The sequence below is a fragment of the Mixophyes fleayi genome, chromosome 9 (genome assembly GCF_038048845.1).
Source record: "Mixophyes fleayi isolate aMixFle1 chromosome 9, aMixFle1.hap1, whole genome shotgun sequence".
Taxonomy (NCBI): Eukaryota; Metazoa; Chordata; class Amphibia; order Anura; family Limnodynastidae; genus Mixophyes; species Mixophyes fleayi.
The window spans coordinates 27,786,351-27,813,274 of record NC_134410.1 but is presented as its reverse complement, the minus strand read 5'-3'; the positions used below and the strand labels follow the sequence as shown (position 1 = coordinate 27,813,274).

Below are 26,924 nucleotides of genomic sequence, written 5' to 3'. Positions count from 1 at the left end.
CATCGGAGTGTTTTCATCTAATAATCGGGGAAATCAGCCTACATATGACCGTTCGGTCGGAAGTCGGGTTAGAGCGTATAGTGACACTATGGTCTAACGTTGTGCCAAAGTGCCGATTGTCGGCTCATTTGGTTTAATATTTTCTAACCAATCCACCTAACGATCATGTAGTGTGTTTTATTTTCTGATCGATCCACGACCAAGTGCCGATAGTTCCTCGAGCCGCGACTCCTTTGTGGGTTTGTGTATGTTAATTTCTGATGCCTGTACCAGTCCCACGTGGTGCGGTGTCTGCACGTCACTCATTTTGTAATTAGGTGCATCTAGCGGTAAAGCAATAGCAGATGTCTATTGGATTAATGCACATAGCATATGTCTGCCAGTTTAATGATAAACCTTTGTCAGTGTAGTCTTAGAACAAACAAAGATTATTTATATGTGTATTGCTTATGTCTGCCTCCTTAATTATAGCTATGTGTCACTTTATTGTACACTCAATACACATAAATAAAATGGTTAAATATGTGTATTACATTTTTTGGCGGTTGAGAACGAACGTACAATGTACACGTGCTAGCGAATGTATGAAGAAAACACGTTGCCTTCCCTTTTTTATGAGGTTTGGGGTGGTTAATATTGAACATGCTCTGCCATTTATTTTCCTATTATTGGCGTTATGTAGTCATTTAAGTGTGTACAAACTTCTATTCTTTGCTCACGACAATATGGCGGTGAAAAGTCGCTTCCCGGACGGTCGGTCTAAAACGCGACTAGTGTGCACGCATTAATTGTCCGAGCGATCGGACCTTCGGTCGAAGGGAAAGTCATTGTAGATAACACGTCGGTCGGAACATTCTTCAGTGTGTACCTAGCCTTCCGTACATCCACATTCGGCAGCTAGGAGAGGGTTAAATAGGATTCTGAAGAACACTACAAAAATCAGATTACAGATTCAGTATCAGAGGCGTTATCTTGCTGATAAACGAAGAAACTATACAGAGAAAAGGTGACTTTCCATTCTACAATAGGAGGATTAGCGAGAAATACAAGTGCTGAATTATTCATGTCCAGGTGTAAAGTGTTCTGCACACAGAATACAGAGAGAGAGAGGCTCAGTTCTGTTTGCACATGGGGTAAAATAAGTAGATAGCTTAATAGGAAATATGAAGCAACTCACAGAGGGATTAAAATGATGAAAGACAGTGAAGTAACAATGTAATTATTGGTCACGGGCTGGAAAATGAGCAGGGAATAGATAGGTTTATTATTTTTTCAAGGTTTTATTTCCCCTTGTGCTAACCTATATTGCAAGATAGAGAATACGATGAAAACCGCCAATTAGTAGGTGATTGAGCAAACAACAGAGGAACATCAGTGAAAATGTGAAGTAAGTGGCTCAAGGCTTTATCAATAAACCCTGAAATGTATAAATTCCCTGCGCCTCAGATGCGCCCCAGGTTTGTAGGATAGACTAATGAAGGTAACATGTGGAGGTAAGGAATGTTAATTAATGTTTATATGCTTACCAACCTGCTGTCACCTTGGTAATACCAGCTGTGGTTTGCGATTTGATGGAACATGCAATCCAGACAATGCTTATTTACAAGTTATCAAAGTCAAGGAAATTGCGGCTCTATAACTATGAGCACTGGTGGGCCGGTGGTAAGTATAGCCCCTGGGCTGGGATTACGTTATGGTTGGTGGGTAAATTATATTCTGCTCCCTATTGGCTTCACCGAGCAACCAATCTCCCCGAGGAGAAACGCTAGAGGCCCAATACCTGCAGGACTAGCATTGTATACCTCCTTCTCTGGGCGCTCTGATGAATGGATCACTGATGGCGGGCCAAGCTCCTCCTTTGGTAATCTTCATGGCCTCCTTGGTGGTGCTGTCCTAACTCCCAGTTTCATGTCTCTCCTCACTGCAACCAAACCACACCACAACACCGGAATCTGCACAAGCATGCCAGCCGCCAATGGTTGCTTTAATAGTGGATGCTGATAATGCTTCTGCCCAGGGGTGTACCTTGACATTTGCGGGCCCGGTAGCTAAGTTTGGTAAGGACCCCATGTACCACCTTAGGGTGAATACAGCATGTGGACACATTGTCAATAACAAAAACTGCAGCCCACAGCAGATCCAGAAAAATACATAAAATATTAGAAGTAAAAACTAAATAAGCGATGGCAGCATATGTAAAATGGCAATCGGATGGTACCATTACATATATTAACATGAATAGTAACCCAAAGAAACAATGTGATTGAAATAATCCTTAAATGGATAGTGTTACTGTCCTATAACCAATGTGGACATTCCGACGTCACTATATAATGAGGGGAAAGTCCAAGCCGGATCTTGTTTGTGTTATTCCAGTGATAGTTCATGCAGGTGTTTAGAGATGTGTCCATCCCATATGAAAGATGCATCCCGATATAGACCAACTGAATCCACATGAAATATAACAGGAGAGGGTTTGATGACTATGTCCTATTAGCACCCAAAAGGACAAAATCTGTCACTTATATGTAGAAGGACGAAGTTGCTCCTCTGATCATAATGGTGTGATCCGCACTCGCTGTCTTCATTCACTCAACCTGAAGATGCAGACTGCACGTGTCAGTATGTATACGCACACATCCCAGTGTCTCCAATAGGTCTAGTCAGTACTTGTGCCGGATAAGTATAAAATAACAACAGGGTATTTACTAGATGTATTTTTGGAATATATTAATGCGAATGACAACAACCTAATCTTTACATTCACTGTTAGTAAAGAGAGGATCTGTGATTGGGACCTGAAGATTTATATAGAAAGCAACGAAATTATGTCTGTATCATGATTTCCTCAGTGTAAAGCGCTATATAATATGTCACCGCTATATAAGTAAAGGATAATAACAATAGTGTGACACACATGAAACTGGGGAGTAATAACGAATTGGACACAAATGTATCAGAGGAATAATAATGAATTATATACAAGTATTGCTGAGAAGTAATAATGAATTGGACATGTGTAGCTGAAGAGTAATAATGAATTGGACATGTGTAGCTGAAGAGTAATAATGAATTGGACACATGTGTATCTGAGGAGTAATGATGAATTATATACATGTGTAGGTTAATTGGCTGCTATCAAAATTGACCCTAGTCTGTCTGTCTGTCTGTCTGTCTGTGTCTGTGTGTATATTAGGGAATTTAGACTGTAAGCTCCAATGGCGCAGGGACTGATGTGAGTGAGTTCTCTGTACAGCGCTGCGGAATCAGTGGCGCTATATAAATAAATGATGATGATGATGATGACGTGTAGCTGAGAAGTAATAAAGAAATGAACATGAAGGTGAAACACGTGGAATTGAGGTGACCAGAATGAATGTGATATGTACAGGTAATTCTTTTTTCTTGGCTTATAAGCATAAAAACCACCAACAAGGATCTAACAACTGCCGGTAATTGTAAATCATGTGTCACACTCAATATTCAGTGAAAAAATAGCATTTGATTTTGTAAACCACAAGTCCCCGGGAGTTCAAGAAATAAAGATCAGATTGTTCTTTCATCAGGGATTAAGAGATTTAAAATGTGTAGATGATTTTACGATTTAACAAATTATTCTGTTCCCAATTCAAAGGGATTTTCCCACCTCCGCTTCCTTATCTCACACTATTCCAACACTGATTGCTCAATATAAACAGGGCCCAGTACTCACTGTGTCTAGAGACCTCTACTGAACTGCTGTAATAATGTGAGAGCCGCAAGAGGGAGGGATACAACGCAGGGATCAGATTGATTGATGGCTCCTGATTGGACAAATGCAATGGCAATTAATCAGGAGTTGGCTGGCATTTCTACCCCAGCATCGGGTCCTGCAGAGGTGATGCAGCAGAGGTGTGTTGGCACAGTACAGTGCAGCATTGAGGACACAGTGGGTGACCATTTAGGTGCATAACTCCTTACTCTTCAGTCTAGCATCCTTAGCACATATAGGGGTGAAAACAGGGGCAAATTGGGCTGGGTTACTGGACCACCTGCATTTTACGTCCTTTAAAATAGGCTGCTGAGTGGAGTCTTGCCCCCCGGGCTGAAATTTGCCAGCCCTCTCTTGGGTGAAAAGCCCTAAATCCGGTGAAAACGGGCTCCTCCCTATAGAACAAAGCCCCCTGGCTAGTGAAGACTATCACAGGGTATTGCCGGAGGTAGCCTTCACCGGGACCTCCAGTAGTAGTACAAGTACCACCACTGCCCTCATATCCCATCTCAGGGTGGCGCTAGCTGGCATTCTGAGTTGGTGTTATTACGAAAATAAAGCTTTTTTTTTTCTTGCTTAAATAAAGTTCTTGTTTTCAAGTTTTTTTTAAATATAACTTTATTATTATTATTTTTTTTTTACCAATCTGTAAAATGGACTTCAAGTTCCAGTGCACAATCCAGCTTGCACATACGCAGAGGGACCCTGCACTGGTCTGGAGAGCGGTGAGACTGCTCTTACTGCTGTCAGTCAGTATCGCTGGGGAGCTGAGCAAATGTTATTGATAAATAAGTGTAAAACCAGATTTCCTATCGCTGAGGTAAACGGCAATTAAAAAATCTGTGTTATCACCTCAGCATAACAAATAGGCCCCTTAGGGTGTCCATTAATGCAGCTTAAGCTTTCAGTATAATAATACATATTTACACACATTTAAGCATAATAATGTAATCACATGAAAACGAGAACTTCCAGAACGCAGATCTTTTTACTATAATGTGTTTCTTGGTACATGCTGTAAACAGGACAAATGTGCACCAACCAGAATACATTTCTGGGGTATTCTGCAAATTCCTCTTCTGACCTAAGATTTGGTTCTTTGGTTCCCTGACCTGTTCTCCTGAAAAAGTAAAATCATCCACTTGTCTTTTTTTTTTTTTTACACTGTATTCTTATTTTAATAGGCTACTGAGAGGGGGGGGGGAGGGGCTGACAAATTTTAACTGGGGGGGGGGCAATAATAATAATAATTAATAATCATGTGTAAAGTACAATTTATGTAATAATGTTAACAAGTAGATATTGCATATAAATTGATTAGTATTCTTACAAAACCCCCAGACAGAAAAACAGAAATGCAAATAACATTATGGGCATAAGAGCTCTTGATTTAATAATATTGCAGCTTCTAACACTATCATTACTTGTCTACTCTCCCGGAATTTCCGGGAGGCTCTCGAATTTCGGGGAGTCATCCCGGACACCCGAAAGAGTAGGCAAACCTCCCGGATCCTATAAAATGCTGAAATTCACGGCACTGAATAGCAGGGGGCAGACTTAATTGCGTCATTAAACCCCGTCCCCCGCTATTCAATACCTTGAATTCCTGTCATTTTAGTGGGGGCGGGGCTATAGTGACACAACGACATCGTCACGCCCCCTCCTACCCTCTGTCACATGACCTGTACTTCGGGATATCCCGGAGTACAGATTTAAAAAGTAGGCAAGTATGTGCTAAGTACAGAAAAGAGAAAATGGTTGTACATATATACACTCTGGGTGAAAGGGTGAAAAAGCTCTACAGCTGGTGAAAACACGATAGGGCTCATTTGGGCTTCCCTTAATACAGAAAAAAAATTACTGTTGGCAATAACACCGGGGACGGTAAGGCTTTTGCGGTGAGGCTTCCTGATTCCTCTGCATGGGGAAGCCTATTTACCAAGCATTTCAGGATGGCAAAACCACATCAAAAATATACTTGCCCACTCTCCTGGAATTTCTGGGAGACTCCTGAATTCCGGGTAGGTCTCCCGGACATTCTCCCGCATCATCATCATCAACACTTATTTACATAGCGCCAGCAAATTCCGTAGTGCTTTACAATTGGGAACAAACATAAATAGAACAATACTGGGTAATACATACAGACAGAGAGAGAGGTAAGAGAACCCTGCTTGCAAGCTTACAATCTATGGATCCACCCCACTTCCTAGTGAAGTGGGCGAGATGGGGGTCTTCGTGAAGCGATTAGACTTGAATAGAGTCATTTTGGCCCCATCCCCGTGACGTAATGCCACAAACACGACATTGCATTGTGGGGACGGGCCAAAATGGCACAGTCTGTGGTGCCCCCCTCCCCACAGTTGCAGGCAAAAAAAATGTTGGCTAGTATGATCAAAAGTAGTAGAAAAATAATTCTTAAAATAAAGCATTTTTTTTTAAATCCATTATTGTTTTTTAAAATTATTTTTTTTAAATAAATCAAATCAATTTTTAAACTATATTTCATTTTTTTCTTCCATATTAGTGGAACTGAAAGTGGATCGGGAATATTGTGAGGTATACAATGCCTATATTTGAGTATACAGTTTTACTGAGTCACCCAAATGTTAATGCATTAAGGGGTATCTTTGTCAAAGAGCGAAAAGCCTTTTTTGCCAGCAAAAACGGGTGTTTTCATGGCAAAACGGATAAGCATGGTAAAGCCAATTTATCAAATGCCACCGCGATACCTGTTCTATCATTTCACGCTACAATTCCGCTGCAATTTAAGGGTGTTTTAAAAGCATTACATTTGTCCAGAGTACCTCAGGGATAATTTTGGGAGCTATATTATTCTACATTCTGTTACAAGATGTGTTTGTTTGTGTTTCATTATATGTTATTGCTCTGTTAATGTTTTGGTATCAAAAATATATTACTATCCATCCTTGTCGCCATTCTCCTCATCAATAAAAATATGTCTGTAATATTTCTTTCACTGACTAGTTCACTCTAGAAATTATTATTAAATAAACTGAACTTTTGGGTCACATTGAGGAAATAAATCAATATTTAAATAAGCGTTCTCCTCCCTCACAATTACGTGCTCTTGACTGGCCATTTTTTTAATCTACTTTTTCCTCTTCGTTCTTTTGTCAATCCATTAGGGGAATGAAACTGGATAGGAGTCATATACAGTAATCTGTTGGCGATAATTGTATTACATGTAAAATGAGACTAATTTTGTCTTGATCCCTCTTAGCTTTAGGCTGCATTAAATGGATTATCGCCTTTCAAAGTAAAGTGCATTTCAGTTCACTTTTATACGGCCAGAAAAGCCCCATTTCCAGCCAAGGATTAATTTGGTAGCAAGGGTATTGGAGAGATACAGTATGAATACAATGCATTTATTATGAATTAAGGGTGAAATTAAAATAGTAATCTATAACAGATGCCAATAGCCTTAGCACAAATAGATCACAGTTATCTACTCTTCCAGAATGTCCAGGGGACTCCCGAATTAGGGGGAGACCTCTGCACTCCGGAAGCAGCACCAGGGGGCCTATTAATGAATGACCGCATATGCCCCACTATAACTATCATTCCTTATCGCAAAGATCCCTCTATCGCAGTGCTCAGCCCATAGAGTAGGACGGCTAATGCCATCGTTAGCCATCCAGGTCAAGATCCGAAAATCTAAGCTTGTTAAAGTGCCCAATTGAAAATGATGGGAGCTGCAGTTAATATCTATGATATTTCCTGCGTTAGGCTTTGGTTAGATAGCAAGGTTACTTATAAATGCCTAAATCATGTGCAAAAAGATCTGTTTTGGGAGGAGACCCATTCATTTTTTTATAACTAGAATTCCTTTTTATTTTTTACCGGGCCAGAGCATAAGATGGTCTTAAAGCGTATCTTACTTAAATGTATGCAATTTGCATTTGTACTATGCAGACTTACTCTGCACACTACAAATATTGCGTAATTTATACCTATGCTTTTGGTGTAATTGATGTCTAACTCTACAGGGCCACTGTGGGTTCTTTCTGTGTTCAGACTGAAATCATCTGGGGCCTCTGTGTACAAGGGCAGTTTGTAGTTTGTCCAAGAGCCGAGTGAATCTGTTCTCATGTGCTCCAGCTGCTTCTCTGGCCGCTGCACAAGACATACATTATTGTTAATTGTAATTACCAAACATCTTTGTCAGGGACTTGCAATTAACAGAAGACTGTGTCTGAGTATATTGTAGCATAAGCAGTACTGCCTGTTCCACACTCACCAACTTTCATTTATCAGTGAAGTCAAGATATGAATGCACAAAATATTTTCCTCAAACTCCCAGCAAGTGAAAAGTTATTCCCCACTATGCAGGTATATTGTACCTACAGAGCTGTAATATGAGCTATGACAGTGTTGGCTAACCTGTGACACTCCAGGTGTTGTGAAACTACAAGTCCCAGCATGCTTTGCCAATATATAGCAGCTTATTGCTGGTAGGGTGTGCTGGGACTTGTAGTTTCACAACACCTGGAGTGCCACAGGTTAGCCCACACTGAGCTATGAAGTCATACAGACCCTTCAATGGGACTCCTTCTACCAAGTACAATTTACCTAATTTACGACAGAAATGATTAACAAATGCCGTCTCCTACATTCTTTATAAGGAACGCTGCTTTAATGTGGGCCAGGGACAGAGAGGAGGAAATATGAAGAATGTTTTATTGTAATTTAGTATATTTTAGGTATGGTGCTCTAAATTAGGATAAAACCCCTTGAGCTGCAAGAATTCAGGCCAGATAAAAACCAGACACATACATACATATAAATAAATAAACTCACCAAGATTGCCACTTAAGGTAAATGCTGAGACTCATATATAACTATATAACTACACACCCACACAACCTTGGTATAGACTACAAATTACATTGGACAATAAATAAACAGCTTGAATGCCTGAACAGAAGGGTTCTGAATTGCCATCTAGTGGTCAAAAGTAAAACTGACTTAGAAAAAAGAAAAAGGTATAACCATCAAAAACTGAAAATGAAATTTTTCAATATCAGAAGTGCCAAAAGATTGCTTACCTTGAGTAGCAGAGTGCTCTTAGGAGAAGCCGCGTAAAAGACTTCAAGGGATCACGTGATCGCCAAATCCCAATTAGGTAATCTTTTGAGACAAGCTTTTATATATTATATTTCACCCAGAAGTGAATTGTCAGATTTGGGTAGCTTATCCTTTAAATGTAATAGCAACTTTTAGACAGTATTTCGTCACTTGGTGGGATATCAGATACTCCACCCACCCATTTAAACACACCAGTGCCTTCCTCTCTCATATTAGACATAGCCTACCACCCAGGGCCAGACTGGGACTATAAATCAGTCCTGGCATTTAAAGCACACAGGCCCACCTCTGTTCCAGATAATAATAATATTACAGTACTTTTTGCAAAGGTCATTGTTATACGGTGTCCCGTGAGATACAAATGTATTACGAGCAGCTTGACTCTCTCTTTGCAGCATAGGGCTTACAAAGTATCAGATAATGGTATGTACAGGACCGGCAAGAGAAATTTGGGGCCCAGGTATAGTGAACTTTAGGGGCCCCCCTCCATAGACGAGTAGTAAATAAACTGTGTTTATGTCCAAGTACTCCTGACTTTCAGGACATCTAGCACCATAGCGTAGTATATAAAGAATGCAGTGTGTACATAAAGTGTTCACAGTCTTGGCCTGCACCTTACATTGGGCAGAACACTCACCAAAAATTGGGAGTGTCCCACTAGAATTACAACATTTCACAGACTCTCCTGCTCTCTCCTACCTGTTCTTGTCACTTTCACCTCCTGTGACTGCTGGTTTCTTTAGTTGCAGTTTGTCTGGGTCCTGGAATGTTGGGGGTCCCATTTGGAAAAAAATGGGTACATTTACAAAATTCCAACCAGACCCAGCATTAATAGTCCCCACTATTACATTGCCCCACCATCACCCCACAAACACACACACAGTACATTGCCAAAAGCTTCCTGTGCCATCACACTCACATTACTGTGCCCCTTCATTATCACTACACTGTCTCCTTATGATCACACCGTGCCCCTTAATCACAACCATGCTATGCCCCCTTATGATCACACTCCATGCTTCTTTTCCCCCCTTCACCTGGCTCTCCTTCATCACACTGTGCCATGCTGCTTTTGCTCCTCTTCACATTGTGCCATACTGCTTTTGACCCTCTTCACACTCTGCCATACTGCTCCCCCATTTCATCACTCTGTTCCATGCTGCTTTTGCCCCTCTTCACAGTCTGCCATGCTGCTTTTCCCGTCTTCACACTCTGCCATGCTGCATTTGCCCTTCTTCACACTCTGCCATTTTGCTTTTGACCCTCTTAACACTCTGTCATGCTGCTCCCCCCTTCATCACCCTGTACCATGCTGCTTTTGCTGCCCTTCACACTCTGTCATGCTGCTTTTGACCCTCCTCACACTCTGTCATGCTGCTCCCCCCTTCATCACCCTGTACCATGCTGCTCCCCCTCTTCTCCATCACCCTGTGCCTTTCTCTCCCCCCTCTTCTCCATCACCCTGTGCCTTTCTCTCTCCCCCCCTCTTCTCCATCACCCTGTGCCTTTCTCTCCCCCCTCCTTCTTCATCCCCCTGTGCCTTTCTCTCTCCCTCCCCCTCTTCTTCATCACCCTGTGCCTTTCTCCCTCCCCTCTCCTTCTTCATCACCCTGTGCCTTTCTCCCTCCCCTCTCCTTCTTCATCACCCTGTGCCTTTCTCTCTCCCACCCTCTCCTTCTTCATCACCCTGTGCCTTTCTCTCTCCCCCCTCTTCTCCATGACCCTGTGCCTTTCTCTCCCCCCCTCCTTCTTCATCCCCCTGTGCCTTTCTCTCTCCCTCCCCCTCTTCTTCATCACCCTGTGCCTTTCTCTCTCACCCCCTCTTCTTCACCCTGTGCCTTTCTCTCTCCTCCCTCTTCTTCATCACCCTGTGCCTCTCTCTCTCCCTCCCCCTGTTCTTCATCACCCTGTGCCTTTCTCTCTCCCACCCTCTCCTTCTTCATCACCCTGTGCCTTTCTCTCTCCCCCCCTCTCCTTCTTCATCACCCTGGTCCTTTCTCTCTCTCCCCCCATCTTCTTCATCACCCTGTGCCTTTCTCTCTCCCCCCCTCTTCTTCATCACCATGTGGCTTTCTCTCTCCTCCCTCTTCTTCATCACCCTGTGCTTTTTTTTATCTCCCTCCCCCTCTCCTTCTTCATCACCCTGTGCCTTTCTCCCCCCCCCCCTCTCCTTCTTCATCACCCTGGGCCTTTCTCTCTCTCCCCCTGTCTTCTTCATCACCCTGTGCCTTTCTCTCACCCCCTCTTCTTTATCACCCTGTGCCTTTCTCTCTCCTCCCTCTTCTTCATCACCCTGTGCCTTTCTGCTTTTCTTCATTCTTTTACTTACCTTTGTATTGGCTTCTTTCATATCTTCTCTTTTCTTCTCTTCTCTTTTCAGTCTTCTCTCTTCTGTCTTCTCTCTTCTGTCTTGGTTCTCTCAGCGCCGCTCCTCACTGAATGTCTTGCGTGACGTGATGACATTGCGCTCGACATTCACTGCAAACGGAGGAGGGAAGAGAGACGCGATCATGTAAGTATTTATATACTCACATGATCACGGCACCGGCGGCCCCCCACCACCAGGCAAAAAACAGATACAAAAAAATAAAGTTAAAAAAATAATTTGTACACTGAAATTTAAAGTTGATATTTGTGTGCTACATGAAAAACAGACAGTATTTAACTTATGTGCAAAATAGAAAACTAATTTGCACCCCTTGCATTGTAACATGGTTTTGTCCAGGAGACTACTTACTCAATTTTTTTTTACTTAACTTTCCTTAATGAATCAGGCCCATACACAGTATCTAATGAAGACTTTTTCAATTAAATTTTGGTCTATTTGTTTTAATAACTCACAGTATTCAGGATAAAACGTATTAAGTTCAGTAGAATGGCAGGAGTATAGAGCCATCAAAAGAGAGATTATTTTACTCTACTGAATACATGATAGAAATCTATATATTCAGTGTATTCTTTCTTTGAAGGACTAAAGATAGACTTTATATATTTGGTGTTTGAAAGGACTATTTTATAGAGTGTATTCGAGGGATTATTCACCCTCTGGAGCAATGTAACTGGAATGTCTCAAATAGCGGGCATTCTGGTAGATGGAAAAGGATGATAGTGAACACAAGGATGTTTTTCTTTTCATTTTTCTCTTGTATAACAAAAGGCGGGTAAGTAGTGTTCTGGATAAAAGGTTGCAATCAAATGCTCTGGTAATTTTACCTTCACTCGAAAGGACGCTTAATATTCTATCAAAGTCTAACTCTCAAATCTCCTTTGTCGACTAGCCCACTACGGGACCCCCCCTGCTCCCCAACCCAGTCAGCATCTGATAACCAGTCAATGGTCTTGACACATGAAAACCGCTATAAGTAAGAAGAGCCCATTGAGTCCAGGAGAGCTATCCAGAATTCGGGGGTCTTTAATGTATATCCATATTTGCCACTCTTCGGTAGAGCTACATTAAAGACCTTTTTTTTTTTTGTTTACTAATTGTGCAGAGCTTATTATACATTTTGTCATTGGTAGTGATTTTATGACCACTTCATAACACTTTCAACATGTAATTAGGTCATTGGCTACTTGTTTTTCAGATTTTCATTCTTTCCGAGTGCATTGTGGGTTACAGTTGGGTTTTTGCTAATTCATGGGGAGTCTGACATTCAAAGTTTGTGCTCTGCTAAAAGTGAAAATGTGCAAAGCAAATTAAATTTCCATAAGGTTGAGGATATATGGACAATTTTCCCTGTGTAGTATTGTGATTGTGTTCAATGTTGTAATGTACTCTTATGCCATGAAGTGATTGATCTTGCCCATAGAGTTGAATGGGATAGACAACTAATTGCTGATCTAAATAAATGCCTTTTTTAAATAGAGAATACAGGAAGCTTTTTTTTCTGATTTGCTGCATATGATTAATCATATAAAATCCCGTTTAGTCTCGTGGGAGTTGATTACGCAGCTGAAACAAAAATAGTAACTAAAAGCCGAGTTGCCCAATTTCCCAATTAAACATTTTACGAAAATTGTTGCATTGTGCCCCCTGCCAGGCAGTTTCTTCAAGTCATTTTCCTTGGTTTACAAATGATGCAACATTACTCTTCAAATATGCACAGTCTCCTCCCATAACGACTCATTTAAATATCTCCTCCCACAAAACTAAATCTTGCATTTTGCACCTATACTGCAGCAGTGAGCATCCCCTACAGTCCATCCTAGTCTGCTCATCCCCCTGGGCAGAATGTACTTGCTCTTCATTCAGGGCTCAGGTCTATAAGCATTCATTCACTGATCCTTTAATCCATTAACAATGTCACTGACCCTTTAACCCTCAGAACATGTCATTGTGGACAGATCACTTTGTCCTACACAGGACTGACCCTTTAACCCTCAGAACATGTCACTGTGGACAGATCACTTTGTCCTACACAGGTCTGACCCTTTAACTCTGAGAACATGTCACTGTTGTCAGATCACTTTGTCCTACACAGGACTGACCCTTTAACCCTCAGAACATGTCACTGTTGTCAGATCACTATGTCCTACACAGGACTGACCATTTAACCCTTAGAACATGTCACTGTTGTCAGATCACTATGTCCTACACAGGACTGACCCTTTAACCCTCAGAACATGTCACTGTTGTCAGATCACTATGTCCTACACAGGACTGACCATTTAACCCTTAGAACATGTCATTGTTGTCAGATCACTTTGTCCTACACAGGTCTGACCCTTTAATCCTCAGAATATGTCATTGTTATTAACAAATCTGACTGTGGTGTAACAGAATAGTACTCAGTTACCTGGGTAAGGCTCTTAGTTTTACCTGTAAATAAGGATGTCATCTAATGAGCTGTTGTACTGAATCTGGTACATTCTTATTCCTGGGATGTGACTCTGGGGAGGCCATTGGATGAGAGCCGAGGATGAGGTCAACTCTACAACCACAACCTTCCTATCATGCAGAGATTTAGTTTCATTGGATGGTATGCTAGACTTGGCAGGCGTCAATATATCAGAAAGTCCTGACTCTGTTTCCTTGTCATAGCTGGTGCTGTTAGCAAGATTAGGGAATTGGTGTACTACAAGTTCCACATTTGCTGTAATTTCACCTGCTGCATTGGATGCAATGCAGGTATAATTACCACGTTCTGTAAACCGAGTGGTGAAAATATCAAAAGTCCCATTCTCATATGATACAGTTCTAGTTGTATTGGAAACTAGTTTCCCATCGGGAGATATCCATCGTACGTATGGATCAGGGTCACCCACCGCTTTGCACTTTAAGGAGACTCCTTTACCTTCCATGACCTCTTGTTTGGAAGTTCGGTGAGTTATCATAGGTGGTTCACAGACAAATTCCTCTTCCTTTATAGACCAGAAATATTTGCCCATCAGCTCTCCAGGTGAGGCACATGTTTCTAAATCATCTTCTCTGGTGAGTCTCCTAAGCCACACCAATTCACAGTTGCAGTGTAGAGGATTCCCACCAAAGCTAAGCACCAGTGAAGTCAAGGGAGAACCTTTAGTTTTGGCATAGACAGGGATCCTAGAAAATAACGGGTCTGGTGGAATCTTTTTTAGTTTGTTGGAGGTCATATCCAATCTAGCCAACTTATGAAGGTTGGAGAAGATTCCTTCAGGAACATATTCAATGAGATTGTGATCTAGGCCCACGGTATTAACACTTGATAGTCTCCCGATAGTCTCCCAGGGTATTTCAATCAGATTGTTGTAGGATAAATCTAAATCTTCCAATGTGTCAATGAAGTCATCGAACGATCCTGGAGCTATGTAGTGTAGCTGGTTGTTGCTCAAGATCAAATGCCGGAGGTTGATTAAACCCTTAAAATGTTCTTCATTGACAAAAGTTAAGCGGTTGCTGTCCAAATGCAGGGCGTGGAGCCCTTTTAAGTCGAAGAACGCGTAGGGCATGACTTGACTGATGGTGTTTCTGGACAGTGTTAAGTGAATGAGGTCTGTCATGTTAGCGAAATCTTTCCTTCGAAGTGTGGTTATGAAATTGTCCATGAGTCTGAGCTCAGCTGTCCTTCTGTCAATAGTAGGGGGCACGAATAGAAGGCCTGTCTTGGTACAGAGGATGGTGAAGGACGGATTGACGTTCTGACAGGAACATCTCTTGGGGCACATCATGGCCTTTGCAGATGTGCTTATAATCAACAGACAAATGGCCAGCCTTTCCATGGTCAGGTGTAGAACCTGCAAATGAAGCACAAAAGTCTGTTTTAACACTGAGTAATCCTCTAATACAGAGCTCATTTTATTCATTTGTTACACATACCAAACCTACAGTACTTTTCAGTAGATGGGAAACACTAGTAGACACACTTCGGTCTACCAGAGTAGACGCAATGTTTATGTAGGACACACCAGTATGCATTATACCCTTTGGACACATTAGGCAGCTGTCCAATGATTTGTGACCAAATGCTCAGTCCTGACACCTAAGGTCCTATATACAATCCTGTGTGGCTAACTGGCTAGCTAACATCATACGGCACTACAGATGATTAATGTATATTGATCCTGTTGGTGGATACCTATTGTGGTTTCTTCACGTATATCGGGTAAGCACAAAATAGGAGAAAAACCATTGCTGCATCCAAAATACCTCTGTTGTACCAATGATTTTGATATGTTGGTTGCTGCTTATGAGGACTACAGTAGCATATCTGCATACACCCAAATTTTTAATAAGCTTACATTTTCTGTGTTGGATTGCACCATACAGCACTGCAGAGCACCTGACCGTTTTCGGTATGTTTGATTCCCAACGTCCCCATTAGATTGTATGTTCTTAGGAACAGGGCCATCTCACCTTCTGCGTTGTTGTACATTTATGAATTGTATTTATTCTATGCTAAAATGTTCTCCCTGATTGTAGAATCCTATTGATGCTTTATAAAGGTTTAGAAGACGAGAGCTTGTGCAATATTGTACTTGTAAAGTGACCACTGGATGGCAATGTTCCTCCATTAGTTTGCATGACAACTCCAGTGGCTTCTTCAAGTGTTTGCCTATCGAGGCTCACCATGCCTGGGGGCTACTTGGTAAGAGCTGGTAGATGGTAAGTGGCACAATATCAAAGTACACAATCTGGCACTAGAACATTGCCGGGAGAATCTGGGCATAAAGGAATTTAAAGCCTATAACAAATACTATAACACATCCCGCTCTTGTTTGAAAATCACTCAGACTTGTGTATTGTCAGCAGATAAGCACAGTGTTTGTTTTTCCTGTGAAATTCTAATGGCATTCAGCATTTTTATTTCTGGGACGCTGTTTTTGGCTTGCTAGTTTCTATTTTTATTTGTCACCCGCCTCTGCCACTATAAACAGCATCGAAAAATATACCACTATCAGAGTTGCAGCAGAATTCTTCTGGATGACAAGCATATCTGGGTGTTCCTTTTCATAATAATCTAATCCCAAAACCGAAGAGTCTAAAAGGGGCAGAGATACGGCAAACTTGGGGGAGGGGGATTAAATTAAATTTTTTTTATTTGTGACACCGCTTCATGTGTGAAAAAGCAAGGAATTTTTATCATTGCAGGAAAATAAAAAAAAAACACGTTTGTGCCCACTGGTATTCAGTTCTGCGTGGAGCGGCGCAAAGAGAAGTCGTGGAAATCCCCGCTCATTTATGCTCACATGTAATAGAGGTCAAATCAAAAATGAGCAGAGATTCCTCTACCATATTAACTGGTAGTGTGTGCTGCCGCACATCATGGTGATATATGTATATGCTTCAATATACATAAAACTATTTCATTTAGGTAGACGTATTCTACACATGTTTTCTGCAGCCCTACTCCGAAGTCCTCTTATAAGAAGACTCCGGAGGAAGGAAAGTGCCATCTGTTCAACTAATGAATTGAATTGCCTGGTGGGACGTCACTTTCTATATTCATCCTTTAGTGGAAGTTATGACACGTATAACAGCTTTGTTATCCTAAATGATAAAAGCAGAAAGACCTCGGGCCTTTCCTTTTGCCGCCACCCAAACACAAGCTGTTTTTTGTTACCATTAAATCCTCCCCATTGAACTATGGAGGATGAAGAATGAAGAAAGAAGATTTTATTTCTACTGGACTACTATGGCTCAAGATTGAAGATTGTATTTTATATTTGATAAAGAGGTAAACAAGGATTTATTCAATTAAATCATTATCTGTTATTATTTTGGTGTAATGGACTTAGATACCCTGGTCCATTACACTTGAGTGCTGGGATAGTAATCTTCTTCATTCCTCCAGCTCCCACAGCCTGGAGTGTTGGGAAAATCCCATTGCAGGGGCCACCTTGACGTGGGTCCCCACACACATGGTCTTCCTGATGCAATTGATCCCAGTCCACGCTGTTTTCGCCAGTAGCAGGGCAGACCCCAGCTCTGGCAGTCTGGCAGGATGCCCTCCCAAGTTATCTGCTTATGTGCTTGAATTCCACTGTATACATATACAGTGGAATTCAAGCACATTTGAGATTGAATCCCTTTAATACTACAATCAGGTCTGCAGAAAAGCACTTGGGAGATTGAGTATGAGCAGCTCAAAGTTTTGTGCAAAACATTTAGTTTTGCATCCAAAATTCTAGTGTGTTTCACAAATTCATGCAAGGTCCAACAAGCAAGAAATTTCTTTAAATTGGGGATTACTTTGGTCATGATGAGTGGAAATGTGGGCATTATCTGTGTATGCCAAAGGTGTTCCTTGTATTGCATTCTGCTACTTGTAATGCCAATTTTATTTGATCCCAACTATTTTCAATGGGAAATTAAAGGGATATCATGGTTGAAAATCACCAGGTCTGTGTGACTCAGCGGAGGCGGGTGGGACACCGCAGACCTATGATAAGCCGCAGTGACATAGCTTATTAAATGATTAGCTTTCCTGTGGGCTCTGCAATGTCTTGCCTTTGTGCTATCTCCCTACCTTGTGGCTTGTTTTGAATGCAGAGATCTAGGGCCTGATTCATTAAGGATCTTAACTTAAGAAGCTTCTTATTTCAGTCTCCTGGACAAATCAATGTTACAATGCAAGGGGTGCAAATCAGTATTCTGTTTTGCACATAAGTTAAATACTGCCTGTTTTTTCATGTAGCACGCAACTACTTGATAGCTTATTTGTACACTGAAATTTAAAGTTGATATTTGTGTGCTACATGAAAAAAACAGTCAGTATTTAACTTATGTGCAAAACAGAATACTAATTTGCACCTCTTGCATTCTAACATGGTTTTGTCCAGGAGACTGAAATAAGAAGTTTCTCAAGTTCAGGGGGTAAATGTATGAACATGCGGGTTCTTCAACACCCGTGTGTTCAGCATGTTCGGCGATTAAATTTCAAGCGGCGCTGCATTGTAAAGGGAAGTTTCCCTTTACAATGCAGCGCCGCTTGAAATTTAATCGCCGAACACGCTGAACACGCGGGTGTTGAAGAACCCGCATGTTCATACATTTACCCCCAGATCTTTAATGTTTCAGGCCCCTAGTTAGCAATTTAAGTGAAAGCCGAAGCAACATTATAACTAGACAGTGAAACATAAGGAAAGGCGCTACTGTCCCCCAAAATCACTGCAAAAGAGCCACACAAATTTGTGTTGTGGCTATAAAAATCAAGTAGTCCTGTGACAGCTTTTGTGCATTGTTGTTTTGTGGTTTAGTAGATAAGGTTTTATTATTTTATTTATTTTTTTATTTTGCTTTATACATGGTTCCCAGGCACTTTAACATGGACACACAATGCACACAATACACTAACAGGATTTTAGCAAACACATACAGTACACTGACAAAATGGTTTTAACAAGCACACATCTTCGGGTTGCACGCAGAGCTCTGTCATTACACATCCATCACACTGCTGTCTATACGATTAACTCTGGGCCTCTAACTGTGTTATTACCCACACCCCAGGAAGCAAAGCAGCTCAAATTAAGGACCATTTTGCACAGTTTTGTTATGGAGAGAGGTTCAAAAAGAAAAAGAAAAAAAGATTCTTTACAGTCTGTGATGAAGGAAGAGGAGAGGTTCGCAGGATGAAGCATGGAGAATGTGCAACCAGTCCACTTGTCATTACTGTGTGAAACCTTAATGGTTTTCAGTTGATGGATTTTGTTGAATGCATCTTGATGGGGATTCAGGCAGACATTTGCTCTAAGTGTCTGTCCTTAAGATGTAAGAATTGTTCAGTGCCGGAGGCTCGGTCTACTCTGAACCACTGTAGCTACCGTCATATCACCGATCCTCATCTCGATCTTACCGCCAAGTAGATGTCTTCTACTAATCGGAAAGGTGGCTATTCTATTTCTGATCTACCCCTATAGACAAAGAATGCAACTGCGCCTTCAGAGAACCCCACACCCAAGTCATATTTTATGTGTATGTATACATAATCCCATTATATTATTTTTAATTCATTAAATGCATATGGTAGAGCACAATACTGTACAATCTTTTCTTTTAAATTAAATATGGGTTTTGTGGAAATTCAGATTGCATTCATGTATATATTCAGTGAAGAGCTGGCCATAAGGGGAAGATTTTGGTGTGAGTTGGTCAGCTTCATATGTAGTGCAATATGTGGAATAACATCCCTTGTGATGCCTCTGCTAATGCAGCTTAATGCAAGTATAATAGCACTATGGGGTCTATCTATTAAGACTGTGCTGTGACAATCACTATGCATCGCTGCAAATCACAGCCATGCATAATGTAGCACCACTGAAATTACCATGCCGGAGCTGCACTGGGAGCCCCGGCAAAGTCCCTCCCTCCTCCACGAACTATTTTTGCTACTTCCCGGCAGTCTAGCGCTGCCAGTGAATGGAGGAACTGCTATGGGCATGTGCATAGCACCTTCACTTCTAGAGATGCTTTAAATGGATCCCATTGAAAATTATAGGGAATGCCTTCCTGAGATGACATTACCTTGCTGCAGAAAGCAGAGCTGTTCAAAGCTTAATGATTTGCAGAACTTTGCAGTCCCCATATTAATCTATGGGGACTGCATTAAGAAACGTGAATTGGGTTATGGCAGGAGAAATAAACCCTTCATAAATTGTGCCATGGCCATTTTACAGAGAACACTGCTGTTTGCTCCGTTTTAATGGGTGATCGCAGGTTAATATATAGAGATATTTGGTGAGTGCAGACGATCGATGTGTTTTTGCATATATATGTAGGAGATGGAGCAGCCGTGATGAAGGGGTAGAATGAAATACTGGCACCAATGAAAGGCCTGGTTGCATAAATGTAACTTGGCCATAAGGGAATGGTTTTATCTCTCTCTCTATACCTTCTGTGTTGTGGAGTTGGCATATGGGATTCCAGCCGCAGCCGTGTCCTTCTGATTAGAGATGCTCAGCATTGCTTCAAAGTGGTTCGAAAGGTTCTAGATTCTAGAACCATTTCTAAAATTTGTGATAAATAAATGAGCTCCTGTGAGTTCGCTTAATAACATGCCGTATTTTAACCACTGTCAGTGCAAAAGTATTTAATTACAAAGAAACAGATAGAAGCATAAAGATTCATTGATTACTGTAAGCCCTGCTGCTTTACATAACCATTACTTGTATTAAAGCAGCAATCCTATGAAAGAAGTATGTTTTTTTTTTTTAAATATAAATCAAGGCCACAAGCTCTAAGAAGAATGTTGGTATTTACCATGTTCTCTTGTTTTTTTCCTTCAGGCTGCTACTAATGATTTATAATTCTGAACTACCATGACAACCACAGTCACATGGCTCATGATGTAGTGAGCAGAGAGGCTTTGGGACGCCCATTTGAGCTCTGTCTGCACAGTGACATCCTACTTCCCTCTCTGCCATCACATGACATGCTGAGAGCTGTGAGCCTGTGTCTGTGTAGCAGACTGACTGTGTCTGTGTCTGGCAGCCATTGCTGCATACCAACAATTAGCTTTTGAAGGAGATAATGATTTGTAGGAGGGTAGCTAAGAAAAATGAATGCTTAAAAGTTACTTAACTTGCTATTTAAAGGAGAAGAAAAAATATTATTACCAGATTGGCCATGGGAAGCTGGACACATGTGAATTACACATACTGAAGGGCTGCACTGTGATTTGCTTTCATACAATGTGCATACCTGCATTCTTTACCAGTTTGTAGCACACATGTGAGAAGGTCTTATCTTAAAAAACAACAAGCACAAAGGCTGTTTTCAGCAGGTACTGTCATAGAATGTACAGAAAGTCTTTGTGTTTATTGTGTATATACATTTATTTACAAGGCCATTCCATAAATCATATGTCAAAGCTTTAAAAATGGTTTTAGAGTTAAGCTGTATTGCTTTGTAATACTGACAAGCACATGTATGCCATCTGTAAACTACCCTGAAGGTGGCATTTTCTGCAAGAGCAATGTCTTGAAAATGGAGATAAACTGATGTTAACAATGACATTTCTTACAAAATTGAATTCTGCTAAAAGAATACACAAATGCCATAACATTTATTAATGGGGAACTGTGAGCTTGGTTTTACGAAACACCAAAAACATATTTAAATATATAAGATAAACAAAACCTCTACATAAAACAAGTGGAGAAGGAAGCTTATGTAGGTGTGCTCCTCTCTGTGCTGGGGATAAATGTCCTGGAGCAGTAGGGGGTGATCAACAGTGGCGGATCCAGGGGGGGGCGATCTGTGCATTCGCCCCCCCCCCCCCCTAGCAGCAGAAAGCTAGATCCCAGTCGCCGATCAAAATGGGAGGGGCGGAGCTAATCGAGAGCAGAAGGCGGGGCTAAATGCGGGCCAGTCAGAGTGGTCCCAGCCGCCTATCAAAATGGGAGGGGCGTGGCCAACTGTGAGCGGAAGGCGGGGTTTAACGTGGGCCAGCCAATCAGAGTAAAGTAGGGGCGTGATTATGCAAAATCGCCCCCCCTAAACATAAAGTCTAGGTCCGCCCCTGGTGATCAATGACTTGTCTCTGTCTGTACTATGGTTTTAGTACATTACATACATTCAGTGGCCATACTGGGTACACCTTTCTAGTACTGGGTAGTTCCTACCTTTGCCCCCAAAGCAGCCTGAATTCTTCATGGCATAGATTCAACAAGGTGCTGGAAACATTCCTTGTAGATTCTGGTCCATGTTGACATGACAGTATCACACAGTTGCTGCAGATTTACCATTCATGTACAAACCTCCTGATCCACCACATCCCAAAGGTGATCTATTAGATTGAGATCTGGTTGAGGCCATTGGAGTACACAGAACTCATTGTCATGATCGTGTGTTTTGTGACATGACTTTGCTGGAGGTAGCCATTAGACGATGGGTAGACTGTGGCCATAAACAAATGCACATGGTCAGCAACAATACTCAAGTAGGCTGTGGCAATTAAACAATGTCTAATTAGAATAAAGGGTCTAGTGTGCCAAGAAAACATTCCCCACACCATTACACCACCACCAGCCTACACTGTGGGCACAAGGTAGAATAGATCCATGGATTCATGTTGTTCATGCCAAATTCTGACCCTACCATATGCATGTCACAGCAGATATCAAGATTCCCCAGACCAGGCAATGTTTTCCCAATCTTCCGGGTTTGGTGAAGCTGTGCCGACTGTAACCTAAGTTTCCTGTTCTTAGCTGACAGAACTAGCGTGGGAAAATCCAATAATACTGTACTTTGCTCTTACGCAAACAACGTAAGCTCAGTGCGATACGGACCTCCTACTAGGTAGGAGGTGTTTGCGGCGGCTCAAGAACTTTTTTTTTTTTCTGCAATCAAGCACAAAGATTCAGGAAATTACAAATATGGGCCCCTTGTGGGCGAAGTGTTCCAGTTTCTCAAGAATCGTTTATGGAGGTATAAAATGGCTGGGACTGGGGCAAGCCGTCAAGATGGAAGTATAAATATTAAGGGACTGGGGCAAGCCAGGACCTTGGTAAGAAGAAAGAAGACAGCATTGGTAAGTATTTGGTTTTTTTTATTTTTATTAAATAGATGTGGTAATAATAGAGGGTGGTTAGTGCATTTATTGTGGGGTTTTTATTTTTAATAAATATATGTGGTGTTTATGAGGGTGTTGTTATTTATTTAACTTTTTTCTTTGTGGAACTACAGGTCCCAGCAAGCCAGGGATGTAAGGGCATGTTGGCACTTGTGGTTCTCCAAGTGCCAACATGCCTTGGCTGCCGTGGGTATGCTGGTGCTTGTAGTTATACAAGCAACAGCATGGCCACAGTTTTTTGGGCAACCTGGCTGGCTGGGACTTGTAGTTCCACAAACAAAATTGGTGTCAGTTTTTTTTTTTTTAACTCTTCCGCGCCGTATTACCCTACTACCCACAGCCCAGGGGTAGTAGGAAGAGCCCTCGTGCTATCAGCACTGGGCTGGTTCTTTCTAGGGGGGGGCCCGCTCGTTTTTTGCGACGGACCCCACTCCCTAGGGAATCCAGCCCAGCGCTGAACAGTCTAGGGTTGGTTAGTCATTATGGCAGGGGGACCCCTGCCGCGCGTCCCCCTGCTATAGTGCCGCCAACCCTGGCTGGTTTGCCTAGTGCTGGTAAAGTGAAAATCGGGGGAACCCCACGCAAAATTTTTCCCCGATTTTCACGGGACCAGCACTAGTCAGGCAGCACTAGGGTTAAGCTGGAATAGTGGGGGGACCTCACGCTTTTTTTTTTTTCAAACTTCTTTCTATTCTTTAACTTTTTAACACTGCCAGGGCAGTGTAACGGTGATGTGTTGATACAACACGCTGCTATCAAGCAGCGTGTTGTATCTGGCGTATTTACATACATTAGAGACTTGTATAGCTGCATTGGCAAACAGTGGTGAGTTTGATCTCTGGCGATTTTGCAAGTAGCGATTTTGACAGAAGCAGAACTCTGGCGATTTTGTATGAAAACTCAGCTTCATACATCGGCGAGTTTCAACTCTCCTGAGAAAATCGCTGGAGTTGCAAAATCGCACTTTGATACATTTACCCCCTAGTGTTTGTATGGTGGAGAATATAGATTGGAACATCCATTGGGACAGGAACTGATGTGTATGATTAACCTTCGGTGAAGTAGGTGGGGTGTGACATACCCCAGGGAGATCTCCAAAGAATTTTTTCAAAAAAGGTGTTACTAGACGGCTTATAAGTTTAGTTTGTAAAAAATAGTTTTATATTTGTTTTAAAAGATTAATGTGTTTATTCCCTTTTTATTATTTTGTTTGATTTGTATACAGTCAGAATTACTGTTGAAATAAATTAGTATATTTAAGAAGTATAGCATGGGGTATGAAGTACCCCACACATGGTTTGCCGTGTTGAGATACCCCACCTGGTTCACGGAAGTTTAAACATTCTCTGTAAAGCGCTGTGTAATACGTGGGTGATATATAAATAAAGGTTAATAAATAAATGATAATTGATGTCCTTAGTATATTAGAAGAGAAATAACAATGACTTGCTTAGGGTATGGGTCATATAAAAAAATTGAGTTTTCCCATCATAACATACACATTTTATTAAACCTAAAAAGTTGTTTGGACAATCGGAGAAGTCAAACAAATGTATTATAGGTCCTTCTATAGCAGTTGATAGGCACTGCATAGGCCAATGTTGGCTAACCTGCGACACTCCAGGTGTTGTGAAACTACAAGTCCCAGCATACCCTTCCAGCAATAAGCTGCTATATATTGCCAAAGCATGCCGGGACTTGTAGTTTCACAACACCTGGAGTGTCACAGGTTAGCAAACACTGTCATAGGCAGACTACTTGCCAATAGGTGATAAGTGTAGGAGGGAGAGGGGTGATCGCGTCACCGTGGTCCCCTGCAATGTAATACAAAGAACCACGGCATCGCACAGTGGGCAGCGGGGCAAGATGACGAGAATCATGCCATAAAGCCTTCACCGGAACCCAGGAGGGTGCCTGCTCTTCCAGCAGTACTCCCTAAATTCAGGACCTTCCCTTACATTTCAAGAGAGTAGGCAAACATGGTCATAGCATATCTGTTAAACAAGTCTTCAGACAGCTCAATTCAACATTTACAGTATTTTTGATCATGGCATTCTTACATAAAGTTACTTCTCTATTTGCCCTCGGACCATCCTGAATTAATTGGGGCATGGAGTCAACCAAAGGGTAGATTTACCAAACCTTCTATAACAGAGAAGTGGAGGTGTTGCCCATAGATTCTATCACTTATCTAGCACAATCTAGAAAATATTAGCTAGAATCTGATTGGTTGCTACGGGTATCATCTACACCTTTCCTTTTTTTAATGAATACGCAATAGAAGTATATACTGGAAACTAAATAAAAGTTAACTTGTTTAGGGATAGAAATGGTTAATATGGTATTTTTTTAACTGTGCTTTCTCACGTCTGAAATAAAGGTCTTGACAATTAAATGTGCGGAAGTATGTGATTTCTCAGTTTTAATAAGTGTTACATTTTATCTTCTACATAAGGCTAAGTACACACTACAGAGTTTTCAGCCGATTACTGGGTCAATTTGGACGATAAACGACCGCTCCGATATCGCATTAGTGTGTACACCGAAGTGATGACCGATTGTCGTCCCAAAACACATGAAATCATTGATCGAGAACTGACTTGAAAATCTCGTTCAGTAATGGAACAATGTCCTTCCAATACTGCAGTATGTATGCACTCACGATCAGGATCTCCATAGCGTTTACAGAGTCACGATCTTTTCAGCTGACGGTTATGACAGATGAAGAGCACAGATCTAAGGGTAAATGTTGTAAAACATTTATAATGTGTAAACATGAATCGGCTGCTGATCGAGACTTTTTTTTATCAGTCGTTATAGATAACACAAAGAAAATTTCTGTAGTGTGTACCTAACCTTAGTGTAACACCCCCCTAGTGGTGTTTTAGTTAAACCTTTACCTCAGTGAATAGAGGAGGGGTCACCTAGAGGGTAAGATAGAAGTTTCTGAAAAGTTACATAAACTGGTTACCATGGTGATAACCCAGCCCAGCCTGTGGGACTAAGTGAGAGGAAGGAGGGGCTGTCATTAAGGGGGGATAGGAACTGAGAAGGGAGACACAAGAGGAGAGTTGTAGCTGGGGACCTGGGGTGGAAGCTCCCAGGCTCCCCCAGCATTGCCTGGAAGTCTGAGCATGGTGACTGAGCCAGGGCAAGGAATGTGTGCACTGGATGAGGGGGAGAACTCCATGCCACTGTAGAGAACCCAAGAGAGAGGGGGACACTTTGGATGGAAGAGGCCCTGGAGTGAGGGCTGCTACAAGAGGCCTGGTAGCTGTAGTGTCAGATCCTGAGGCTGAGAGTACACAGAGTGACGTGTCAGAGCACAGGAGACATCATCCCCGCAGAGGAGGGGTGAGCTGCAGTTGAGAGGTACACAGAGTGTGTCAGAGCTGCATGGAGGAGAGGCTGCCTGCCTATTAGCATCCATGCATGTGCCCCTGCAGAAAGGGTATCTGCAGTGAGTATGGAGTGTAAGAGAGACCAATTATTTATGTTACATAACATCTGGATAACATTAAGAACTGTGCAGGAGGAGTAATGAGATATATTTGCAACCATATTCGTATTGCTCATTAAGAACTGTGCTGGAGAGAGTAAGGAGCTGTACATATATTTCTTTATTGCTGCAACCATTATGATTATCGTGCTGGAGGAAGAGTGTAAATAAAGAGTTGAGTTTGTTATAGAGATGGTCTGGCGCCCAAATTATTGTGACTTCTATTACACTGCACCAAAGTGACATTACCTGTGTCCCACTAACTACAAAGAAACACCTGCATGTGCAGGGACCCCCTGATCATTTACACCCATGCCCATCAGCTAGCCAGGGCTTGAGAAGGAGGTGCACTGTGTACCCTTTGCACCCCACACTACACACAGTGACAGGGGGTTACATTAGATATTAGTTTCCTTCTGACCTTGACAATATGAAATGGTCATTGTTCCATGTTTTCATTGGAAATGACAAGTGAGGCTAATTTAGGTCGAACGCACTTAAAGGACGAACACTTACATTTAAGGGTTAACATCAGGGCTGGCCCGACCAATGGTAGCTCTTGTGGGAGGGTCCT

At 41.8% G+C, this 26,924-nt stretch overlaps 1 protein-coding gene across 1 annotated transcript in view; it reads right to left on the bottom strand.

Moving 5' to 3' along the window:
* The window catches only part of LOC142102323 (leucine-rich repeat and fibronectin type III domain-containing protein 1-like protein), a 346,950-nt gene that overhangs the window by 23,882 nt on the left and 296,144 nt on the right, over positions 1-26,924 (bottom strand). The window contains exon 4 of the mRNA XM_075187128.1: positions 13,680-15,073. Within this exon, the coding sequence (XP_075043229.1) occupies positions 13,680-15,058 (1,379 nt within the window). The 5' untranslated portion in view covers positions 15,059-15,073. The remainder of the gene's footprint in view (positions 1-13,679; positions 15,074-26,924) is intronic.